This window comes from Parus major, chromosome Z (genome assembly GCF_001522545.3).
Source record: "Parus major isolate Abel chromosome Z, Parus_major1.1, whole genome shotgun sequence".
Classification (NCBI taxonomy): domain Eukaryota; kingdom Metazoa; phylum Chordata; class Aves; order Passeriformes; family Paridae; genus Parus; species Parus major.
In genome coordinates, this window is record NC_031799.1 from 73746052 (window position 1) to 73758260 (window position 12209).

General features: G+C 41.2%; 1 protein-coding gene across 6 annotated transcripts in view; it reads right to left on the reverse strand.

Annotated features, from left to right (window-relative positions):
* RASGRF2 (Ras protein specific guanine nucleotide releasing factor 2) overlaps positions 1-12209 on the reverse strand; it is a 134150-nt gene that overhangs the window by 72295 nt on the left and 49646 nt on the right. For all 6 annotated transcript variants that reach the window (XM_015614914.3, XM_015614913.3, XM_033520504.1 and 3 more), the window contains exons 4-8: positions 5447-5536; positions 4053-4306; positions 3083-3162; positions 2438-2631; positions 1087-1196 (exon numbers count right to left, since the gene is read on the reverse strand). In XM_015614914.3, the coding sequence (XP_015470400.1) occupies positions 1087-1196; positions 2438-2631; positions 3083-3162; positions 4053-4306; positions 5447-5536 (728 nt within the window). The remainder of the gene's footprint in view (positions 1-1086; positions 1197-2437; positions 2632-3082; positions 3163-4052; positions 4307-5446; positions 5537-12209) is intronic.

Below are 12209 nucleotides of genomic sequence, written 5' to 3' on the forward strand. Positions count from 1 at the left end.
TTTCTTTTCCTTCCTTTCTTTTCCTTCCTTTCTTTTCCTTCCTCTTACTTTTATTTTATAGGCATCCTCCCCTTACAGAGAAAAATTAAGATTTTTTTTTTTTTCCAATGCTGAAACTAACCCAGAAGTTTATATGATCTTGTAATGATATTTTCCTTAACATGGGATTGAACTGCACTTCCTGGAATCTCCTCTTTATTTTATATTTATGGTCTATCCTGACTCTCTGAGCAGAGGATCAGTGAGTCTCAGACTCCAGTTCTGAATGTTCAGTGATGAATCAGTTGGATCAGCAATGAGCTCTGACTTATGCAATGAAGCCAGCCCAGAGCTGATTTATCTGCTCTTGCAGATCTTTTACAACCAAATATTCTCCAAGCACATCTTTAGTGAATACTCCAGACACTGAATATTTATATCCTGGAGTTCACTCATGGTCTCTCTGTTCACAGCAGAAAACTGCATTTCCCAGAGAGGAGAACCACATTTCTCACTGGGCTGATGAGAGGAACATCTGAGAAAGGTCTGGGGGTTCAGGGAAGAGCTTCATTTTGCAGGTTTCCACAGGGAACATCAGTTCTCAGAATATATCTCTAGTTCCTGCTTATCTGGCATTATATTTGAGGCATATATGAAAGTCAATTGGCACACAGAAATTCTAACAGAGATAGACAACTAAGTACTTTCCAAGACCATGATTATTTAAAATGCTCTTCTCTCTTTAAATTAAGAAAAATAAAATTTATATATGTAAAGAAAACTGCTCTGTTCATAACCCAGGAGTAGGTGGTTTCTATAGTGATTTCAATTCTCCCCTAAATAAAATATAAGGAGACACTTGTAGATCTAAATTTGCCAAAAAAAGAAAAAAAAAAATAAAATATATATATATATAAAAAATACGCAAAATATTACATTGGTATATTTTTGTTGTTTTTCATTATCTTCTGGTTTGGGTTTGATCCTTTACTTTAAAATACATATCTTTTTTAAAGGAGCAAAACCAAATAAGAATAAATAAAACCTGTTTTTTCTTTTCAAAACCTTTAATTCAAAATTATTAGACATAAGGCATAAAAATCTTACCTTGAAAGTTCTTCTAGTTTAGATTTAGCAAATTCAAGGCTCTTTCTCTCAACGTGTTCGTGTGGTGTATGAGCCAAGAGTTCATGAAGTGTTATAATATATCTGGGAATCTTGAAACCAGTAAGGTATAACATCAGTAAATCCATATATACCTTCCCTTAATTTTAATAGATTATGAGCATGTAAATTTCTTTTGACATTGAAAATACCAGGTGACCTGTCCGCATTCAGATAGAAATCACATTGCACAAAAGGAGATTGAAGAATGTCCTGTATTTGCCTATGAAAGGCTGCAGGGTAACAAGGACCCTTCAGAGCTTTTAACCACAGAAAGAAGGACCCTTCAGAGCTTTTAACCACAACCAAGTGATGGTGCAGCATAACTGGTCTGACACAACAAGATTTATGTAGGAGGAGAGGTAATATTATGCTCAAGTGGAAAGTCATCAGCAATGACATAATAACATTCCTCATCACACAGGAACAGGACCATCTCTTTCCCTCCCTTGACCTGGTTTAAACTCAACACAAAACAACCCCAAACACATAAAAACTTCAAAATACACCACTTCAGAAGTTCAAAAAAGTAATGTTGTGGGTGCAACAACAGCTCCTAAGGCTAATATTAATAACTAATATGAATTACTAACACCAGTAACACTGATGCCCCTTTTTAATTTTTTTTTCTCAATCTGGCTTGCCGATTGCTGCACAAACTGAGGGGGTTCACTATTCCCCTACTGAGTAAAATGCCAGGTTAAATGAAAAAGACACAAAATTCTCAGGCCAGTGCTTCACAAACATCTTAAAACAGCTGCAGATATCAGCTCCGGGCAGATCATAGTAAAATATCACGAGGGTAAGCACAGTTTTCAAAACTTTTGCAGCTTATTTTTCATTTTCTAAAGACCAAGTCACTCGAGAGCAAAGCGGGGAGAAAGATACAAAACATATTCCCAGTAAGGTTCTTATGGCTGCTCTAGGTTACTGAATATCATCTCTCTCTGGACTTCATAATCAGGGGTTCTAAGTCAAGGAAATGCTCCTTGTCAAGTTTCTCTGGTGCCATCCTCATCCCACAGTCCCCCTCAACATTCTTAAGACTGAGCAAAGATGAGCCAGCACAGCTGGGGAAGAGATTTAGTTTATACTACTCTACAGGCAGAGTAGTGTAAACTAAATAAATTAGCAAAATAAAATTAATTAATTAATTAAACTAAACTAAACTAATTTTCAGGAGAGTATTTCTAGTTAGGCAAGAAAAGCCTTCAATCGACTGCAATGTCAGTAACATACAACTAATCAACCAAACAGCAAAACCAAGCACAGGCAAAAAATGCAGAGGGAGTACCTGAAACATGGGGTAGGTAAGGAAAGTTTCCAGCATTCGGCCCTCACATGCTGGGTTGGCTTCATATTGCTTCAAGAGTTTGTCAAAATCTCTGTTTTGTTTACAGTTTGCCAGCACTTGTAGGCTGTACTGATGATTCCGAACAAATTCTTGATATATGTTCAGCATTGGCAGCAGAATGTCAAATAAGTCAGCTAGAAGAAGGAGAGAAATGCCTTTTTTTTCCCTCAGCTACCCATGTACTGAAACACATTTTTAAAGAAAGCAGTGTTTTCTCTAGAAGTGGATTACTATAATCAGTTCTGTTTCCAATGTAGTGACAATTTAGAAACTTTAAACAGCTCTTTCACCTGCCCAGTGATGGTTGTTCTGATTACCTAATGGTCAGGTAGTATTACCAAAAATACAAGTCTAGTCAATGCTCAGGGCAGAGGAATTCTCATATACAGACCATTCCTGCCCACATGGGATTCCCACTACACCTCATCCTTGTGGTTTTAACTCCGAAAATCCATTCCCTTCAAAAAGGACCTTAAAGAAGTCATGTCTTTAGGGAAAAAAAAAAAAAAACAAACACCAAATCCCTAATGAATTTTCAAAAATAAATATGGAGGTTATACCCCTACAGAAAATAAAGTAACTTACCTAGAATTAAGGTAGGCCAGTTAGCTATTCTTGCTTTTAAGCCCTGGTGAAATATCTCATGAAGAAACATGATTGTTTCACTGAAAAACAAGTATTTAAACAAATAAAAAAACAATTCTGGTTTTGTTTTCTGATTAATTCACAGAGAAATATCTCTTCCTCTTTTGCCCTTTGCTAGGAAAAAAAACCCAAACAGAAGACAGTTATTGTTATGGAAATAAGTGCTTCCTTTTATTGCATTGTTTAGAAATACTAGCTTGGCGCTCCTAAAAACTCATAGCACTCAATATAAATATTCTAACATTGTATTGATATTCTAACAAGGGAAAGGAAACCTGCCTCATGACTAAAGGAACATATTCTATTTCTCAGAAGTTTGGGGCAGGTTTGGATGCAATCCCAATCCTGTATCTAATGTTAGATGCCTCCTGGGCTACTTGAACATGCTCATTACAGCAGTACTTGGATGCCTAATGAAAGAACAATCCTTTTTTTGCAGGATATGAAAAGACAAGTGAGAGAGAAGGAGACTCCTTAGGCAGGACAACAGAAAATAGAAGCTTTGACGTTCTCATCCTCGGGTCTTATTGGGATCATATGAGGCCACTAAGTCCAGTTTTGCTCTCTTAAGAGAAAAGAAGAAACAGGAAAGGTGACAGAAAATTATGAGCACTGCCCCAAGAGGCACCATCTGTCCCTTCTTCCCTCTAGCAGAGGAAGACACAGAGGGTAGGAAGGTGAAGAGGTCGTGCTGCTTCCAACAGCACCACCTGCAGCACCTTTGCCTTTCAGCCCTGGAGACACCAGGTGACACCACCTGCACCAGAGCCAAATCAAGGGCCAGGACTCTGCCTGCAGCTGAACCAGAATGGCAACAAGCCATCAGTGAAACCCACAGAAAACACCCAAATAACAAGCCACAGAAACCCCCCAAAACAGCAACCAAAAATTCCAAGTAAACCCCCTATACCTGTTGAGGAAAATGCTACTGACATCGTCGTGGCTGATGGGCGGCTTCTTGGAGCTCGCTGCCATCCTCAGGGGCCGCAGGAAACAGTTCACCAGGACATAAAGCTGGTGCACATACTCAGACTCAGCCTCCACCATGTTGAAAACTATCTGGTTCCTCTTCCTCATGCTCTCTGCATGAGGAGAACAAATATAATCTTGGACAATGGTTTTCCATTTTCTTCTGCACAACCAGCCCCGCATAAAGCTCTGAACCTAAAAAGGGATCACACAGAAGAGCAAAGTAAGGAAAAGAATACACTACATGACTTATCATAAGCTCTTCACTGTAGAAATAACCCTCAATATTAGAAGTCTTTGCTCAAAAATAAATTGTTCTGTAATTAAATATATTTCACATTTCTGTTTGTTAAGGGTCGTAATTGTTGCCAGGAAACAGACTGTAAAACACGGCATACACAGAGGGAATCTTTCACTGCATGCTGGAGTGTTGTCCCCTTCCCATCAGCATGAGTCCTGCTCCTTCCTCCTCCCCCTAAAACATTTCTCTTATACCCCAAAGGAACCCTGCAACACCTCCAGGTAACACATTCCAGCACAGACTCAATACCATTATTGGCAGAACTCTTAAATGAACTTCTAAGCTCAGTTTGCTTTCCGTTCTGAACAGAAAACTCTTGGCTGGCGCATTTAAAGCTATGTATCAATACATCACTTGGTATCAGACCCCAAGAAAACAAACACGGAATTCATAAAGACACATTTTTGGTGTTCTTAAAAGCACCTCTGTCTCATGGAAAAATCTAACTAAGGACAATATCTACTGAAGTTGCAAGTGGATTAAAGATGACAGGTCTACATCTGGTCACAGAAAATTTTATTCTTTCTGTGCCCTGATACTGATGTGAAGATCATTCATCTTGAAAGAGAAGTGCAAAATTTTGCTAGTGTCAGTTTACTCTGAAAAAAATAACTTCAAAAATAAGAAGGGGCCCAACAGTCAAAATTACCAAGATGCAGAATGCAGTGAATTGCACATAGATTCAGAGCTCTCTTGCTACTAAAAGGGGCATTCCCAGCTTCTGCAACAGTGGTTTATCTACACAAAAAGGAAAACTCACACCAAGTAAACAGCTCAGTGCTGGCCCTGGCTCAAATTGCACACCCCAGAAAGAGACAGAAACTAGACACCTTCCATTATGCAAATACCTCGTAAGATTAAACGTGGCACTAAATATATATACAGTGAAGAGATTTAAGTAGGGGCAGGGGAAAGGAAGACCTGCCAGTTGACTGTACTTAAAAAAAATTAAATAAAACTAGACAGACCAAAATATGGAAGTACATCTCTCATCCCACCCTTGTCCCTTTAAACACAGAAGACATCATGTTTACCTTCTTAATTTTTTTTATATCTGGATCTTCATCTTCCTGGTTGCCTTGATAAGGTCGCATTTTTTCCTTTGTTTTATTCAGTGCTACAATCTGACAAAAACAAACACTCATTACATGCTTCCTCGAGTTAATGAAACCCTTGGTTGGAGAGCTAACAGAACAACAATTTCCCTTTCCCCCAAGCTGTGGAAGGGGCACAGAATGACCAGCACACATCTGGGGACAGGGACTGGGGCACTTCAGGCCAGTCCAGATCCCTGTGCATCCTTGAGGGGGACCCAGAACGAGCAGGTTCTGCCCCCAAAACTAGCTGTGCCTTTTGGGATTTATCAGCCTGGGACTGGAACACGGTTTTTAACAACATCCAGGGAGTCAGAGCAGCCTGGAGCAGTCCTTAGCACCATCACAGCCAAACTCAAACCTGGAGGCTGGGAGGAAACAACGCAATCAGTGGCACCCACTCCTCAAAGCAGTGTGTCATCTCCAACACCCTGACAGGAAAAGTAACCCCTCCATCAGCCCAACAGGCCCCAATATTATTAAAAAAAAAACAAAACCAAGGATTCACTGTGGGGACAGTTACCATATGAACCTCACTGTGTTCTGCCATTTTCACAGAATACTACAGAAACAGTGAATACCACTGATGCCTTCAGCTTTGCCTTTCACGTTCCCAGGTTGTGCCCTGCCCTGGTGTGTGACTCTGAACTCCACACACAGTGACAGCAAGCTCTCCTCACAGCTCAGGCACACACAACAATCCTTTCCCAGCCCCACAGCCAAGGGCAGCGCTGCAGCTTTGGGCCCAAAAAGCACAAACAGCCCCGAGCTGAGGAGAGCAAGCTGGGAGGATGGGACTGCATCCCCTGCAGCTGGAATTGCACAATCCACCCCGAGGTGGGAACGGGTTTATTCCTCTAACCCTGCCCAGCCCCTGCTCCCGGAGCCTCTCCAGACATCTCCAGCACCAGGAGGAGGACACAGACCCCAAGGCTGGATGGCCAGGCAGCACAAGGCCTGCAGCCCCAGGGCCTCATTTCACAAGCTCTAAATTAAAAAACTACGAGCTGCTCGTGTTCAATTTTAGTTCTGAAGCAGAATCACTTCTGTTTACATGGCTCGTGTCCTAAGCAATTCGGGAGCTGCCTGGATCCTTGTGCGTTACCATGGCACTGCAGATTAGCTGAGGTGAGTGGGGATGGGGGGAGGCTGCAGAAAGTGCATTTCAGCAGCAGCTTTGCCTCCACACACCATTCCTCAGGCCTCCAGTGAGGTGACTTTCACTTAGATCACACTTAAACCATGACCGCTTGCCACACAGACCTCTCCTCAGGCACAGGCTACTGCATGGCTCAAGGTCCTACCACATCCCTTTTCACAGAACTGTGTTCAGGTGGTTCAGAATTTCAGTTTCGAAATCAAAATTTTACTTGTCACCTTAATGGCTTGACTACCTCTTTCTTACATTTATTTCTCTATAAGAGTTTTTAAGGAAAAACTCATTTATTCATCTGTCACATCATTAATTTCCTCATTCACATAACACATTTGTCTCTAATACAGAGTCTCTAACAATCCTAGGGCTCGTTTCTAATAAAATAATATTCTTCCTGAACTAATTCCAACTGCAGCGCAATTGCTTATGAAAGATAAAAGACAGTGAAATAAGCATTGAATGTTAAAGATGGTGGTTTTTTCTATAACATGCTCATGAATTGCAAAGAACACACAACTAATACATGTTAACATTTATTTCTGTTTGGAAGGTGGGTTTAGATTTTCAAAGTATTATCCATTTATCTGTAATAACACGGATCAGAGGGTCACAAATTGAGTTTCATACCTCGCTTGGTGAATAGCTTCTACCCACTCATCTCCATCAACCTCATCCTCACAGCGCAGCTCCAGTGGCTTCTGCCCCTCATGGCCAAAGAGAACAGTAAAGTAATGCTGCAAATTAGAACAAAGGAAATAAAAAGGTTCAGAAACTCTTAAATGAAAAAGACATATAAAATTTTTAAAAATAAACAAAAAGCAACCAAACAAAAAGTACAAAACACAAAAAGCATCCCACCCAGCAAATAAAAAACACCAGAAGACTTTCTATACTCAACCCAATGTGCTGCCAGCCCAAAGAAGATGTGTTTTAAGTTTTAGTCTTGAAACATGGATTGAAGTTAAAACAACCCTGAAAATATTCCCCTGTGTTTCAAGGTAATAGCTTTCATGTACTTATTGCTAAGTTATTGTTCTAAAACTTCCACATCCAAGACAACAGAATACAATTCCCTAGAGAGCTCCTAGAGGCAACTGCAATATCAGAACTACAGTGGGGTGTCTGCAGTTCTCTCTCACGTTTTTTAACCTAAAATTTTCCTCACAACCCAGCTTGGAGCCACCACCACCTCCTCCCGAGAATGCAGACTGTGCACCGGCTCCAGCTTATTCCCCACCCTCACAGAAGAACAGGGACCCTTCTCACCCATCTCACTCCCCTGTTTGTCCCTCTCTCAAGAAGCCTCACCCATAACTGTATTGCAGCTACCTTTTGTTTTCACAAGAAACTGTTATTCACCCAAAAACTCTCATGTTCCCACTGGCATTTCTTGCATGAAGGGCATTTGTTGCATTGCCCAGGTGTGCTCCACAGAACTGTCAGGGAGGTTTTTGCTGCTCTCAGAATGCAGCATTAGCAGATTTAGCTATTAGGGAGGGGATAGCCACCAGGTATCTACCTCAGCTCCCATTTCATGGGGACGGTTATTTACAACCTTACTCTGCACAGCTTGTGTGCCACCTTAGAGCCAGCCAGCAAACAGACTTCTTCCAGCTCAGATGAAAACAGGTCAGAAATTATTCTACCTAAACACACACCTTTAATTTCCACAGGTGCCTTAAATGCACCCTTTAGAAACCCAGATGTTTCATGGGCAGCAGGACAGTGAGGGTCATAAAAACCCCTGGGTTTGGGTCTGAAGTCATTCAGCAGCAATTCAGACTGAACTTCTCTGGATCCCTCCATTGTCCTCACTGCCCAGAACTCCCCCATCCCTCATCCACCTCCACACCTGTGCTCAAGGAACAGAAATTCCTGTCTGGGGTCATCCAACAGCCAAACCCGAGCACTCATACATTTGTCTTCCTTTTGGGTAACATGAGCACAAAGAGAGGAATTCCACGAGAAGAAGTTATTCACTTGTGCATTTCATTAATTTGTTAAACACCACTACATGTATACAAAGTACTCTTCATGCAGATGACCACCAGAACTGCAGGATTACAGACAATCACAACAGAATGAGGCCAAATCACAAGCAGCATTTGCATTTAACAATCCTTAACTAAAGGAAGTTCAGGCTTAGGTCTCTTAAGTTTCAGAAATTAAACACATCCAGAGCCCAAGTGAGAACTAATAAATGAGTAAATGGACAATCTTATAACCTGTGGGGTTTCAACAGAGCATATCACTTAAACCTGAATGCCATGAATAGGAAAGGAAAAACCATTTAATCAGGTTCATAGGATTCTCCATAGCAGTGAAAGATAAAAACTTTTACAACAATACAGTGCATTTGAAAATAACCTACAGCACAGTGAAAAGTGCAGCAAGATTACACACAAATGTGCTCTGTTTATAGAGTGGAATAGTCTATTTTAAAAAGCATATTTAAAGATAAATCACACTGTTCAGCACTGCATGTTATGTAACAAGTTATTTGCCTTTCATAAAGCTGTTACATATAAAATTAGAATAAAGACACAAGTGCAGACAAGCACTGGATTTAATCCCATTGTGTGGGGATTCAAGTTAAAGGGAGAGACAATATCAGAGTCCTCCCTACTTTTGAAGTGCAGCAACTCAGACCTCTTTAAAGCAAGACTTGCAGTCATCTCATGTCACAGAATTTAAGCTCAGAGGTGTGCAGTTACCATGGTGACAGGCACGCCAGGAACACACAGTTAGACCAAGAAAATGCATGCATTTGAACCAGCTTAGAGGGCAACCACAGTAGGTCTGCGCCCAAAGGCAACTAAAGCTAAATTACGGAAGGCATTTGTTGAGAAATCACCTACATCTGTCAGCCCCTCAAACAGGCATATTGCATTCAAGCATCAGCATCAACTCTCACTTCATTTATCCAGAAATAGTCAACTCTAGAGCAAGCAAAGTGCAATAAAAATATCATAACATGCCTCTAAAAAGAATCTCAAAGTCATCTTTGAATTCTCTTTTTAAAATAAATGTTGCTCATTTAAAAAACTAATTTACTACAAGAAAATAAGACGGTATCTGTGATGCACTATTACATTCTCCAGTAAATGATGTATGTGAGTGGGCCTGTATATATAATTACACAGAGACAATATAATTTTAGCACTGCCATTCAATGCCAAACAGTTCAGCTTGCACATCACTGCAGCACAGAACAGGTAAAAAACACCCTTCTGCATACACACCATCCTTTTCCTGAAGGGAAAACAGTAAATATTTAAGCACTGTAACACATATTTACATCAACTACCCTCATCACCATCATTATCCTGTCTATTGGATATCAGGAACACACTTGTGTTTCAAGTTCAGCTGGACAATTTTGTTGTTTATGTTTATTCTGAGAAACACTGGACTCATAGAAGGTAATATGAACAACCTGTGTTTTGACAAAAAACAAATTAAGTAATTCCATTTCAAGGTGTCTTTTCAGTATTTGGGTGCACACAAGTGACATGGCAAAATTTGTGACATTTGCACAAAAACACCTTTGGCAGAGTTCAAGGTAAAGCTGTAGAAAAAAGAGGAGGGAAAGCTTCAGGTGTCTGGCACAGGTGTGAAGGAGGTGTGAAGAGGTCCCTTACCTCTTGTGCCAGCCAAGGAAAGAGGTAAGGGACATCAGGAGCGGTGTGTCACTGCTCTGACTCCTCCCAGGGCTAACCAGAGTTTCTCCCTGCAGGGAAGGGAGGAATGAGGAAGGAGCTGATGGGTGCCGCTGCAGAGAGAAGACTGGAGCCAGGCTCAGCCTCTGGGTGAAGAAGTCCTGCACCGGAGCTGGGCTGCCCAGCAGCTCACAGCAAAGCTCTGCCCTTATAAAACTGCCCAGGCCATGGCAGCACTCAAAACAACGCACCAAAACCTCCTCAGATGCCAACATCTCCCCTTCAGAGGGGAAAAAGCACATTGTTCTGATTACAAAATAATCAACCAAACAAATAAACCCTCACAAGAAAAACAAACCAACAAAAAACATGACAAAAGTGTACAACAAAAAACACAGCAAATAAGCAAACAAACAAAAAACATGCACATGAAACAGCCCACAAAAACCAAAATCCAAAACCAAACCCCCACAAAGAAACCCCATTTAAAAAAAAATAAATAATAACCCAAATGATACACGCCCTGTAACAGAAATACTACTTTTAAGGAGGATTCCCAGAGAGGTGCTGGCACCTCTCCCAGGCAGAGGAGCTGCTGCCCTAGGGAATGTCACTTGGAAATTCCACTTTGAGCTCCTGCCTTCAGCTCCTCGTAAATTCGGTCAGCTTTGACTGTCCAGGAGGCAAAGCTCACACTGGGGAAATGATGCAAGTGTCAGCACTGCTTTTGCTATCCCACCCTTCCATCAGCAGGACGAGCCAACAGCTAGATTACGTTCCAAGAGGCTCCAGGGTGGCACCAAATTGTCCTTGGAACTTTCAAATGGTGTGAAATGGTGCCTGCCCATGGTCTGCCCTCCCCTAAGCTTCCCTTACTAAACATAAAACCAACTTGCAATGATGCACTGTAAAATTGTCATTTTAAAACCTAGTTGTGCCGTGATCGCGCTAGGTGCTACTTCCCAATTTTTCACCGATTTATTGCAGTGCTGGTTGAACTATTCAAGACAGGACACAAAGAGAAAATTACTGGCATCACTATTGATAAGAATGGGAACCAGAGATGAAAAACAATGGTGGAAAATTTGTCTGTGTACCAAGATTGCTACCAAAACATTAAGTGTTTGTTAACAAAACAACAAAAGCCTGTCTTCAACGTGAGGCATGAGGAAGCTTAATCATTTACCATGTATTTAAGGTTTATATTCATTGCCTGATGTTTGCAAGGGCGTGCTGCAAACCTTTGATGCTGAAAAAGGTGGCAGAGGTGATTAATTAAAAATTAACATGAGAAGCTGAAAATATTTCTTGTTCTTGACTTCTAAAGACATTTTTATTTCAGAATCTGGAAGCCTGTGTGCAACCTGAAATGCAAGTAAATTACTGAGCAAAAGAGAACAATCACTGCAGCAACTGAAAACTCCTCAGTAATCCCAGAAGGAAAAGCAGTAAATTGCAGCCTAAATCAAAGCAGCTTATGCTATCCAAGGACACATTAACTCATGGAGTTTTCAGATGTGTTCTACTGACAGTATTTTACCCAGCTTCTGAAACACAAAAACAAAATGTGTGTTCTGTATTTCTCACATCCTGGGGAAAGGGAAGGAAAAGAAGGGGAAATGTTGTGAAGAAGGCAACATCTCCAGAAGGGAAGAAGTGGACAAGGATGAATGTGTGGAGGTAAGAGAAATGTTTGGGGGAGAAGACAGCAATCCCTCACAGAGAGAGATTATTTTTAACAATGTCAGGACAAGGGGAATGGTTTCAACAAGAGGAGGGTGAGATGGGACATTGGGAATTGTTCCCTGGCAGGGAGGGGAGGCGCTGGGGTGGATTTCCCAGAGCAGCTGTGGCTGCCCCTGGATCCCTGGCAGCGTCCCAGGCCAGG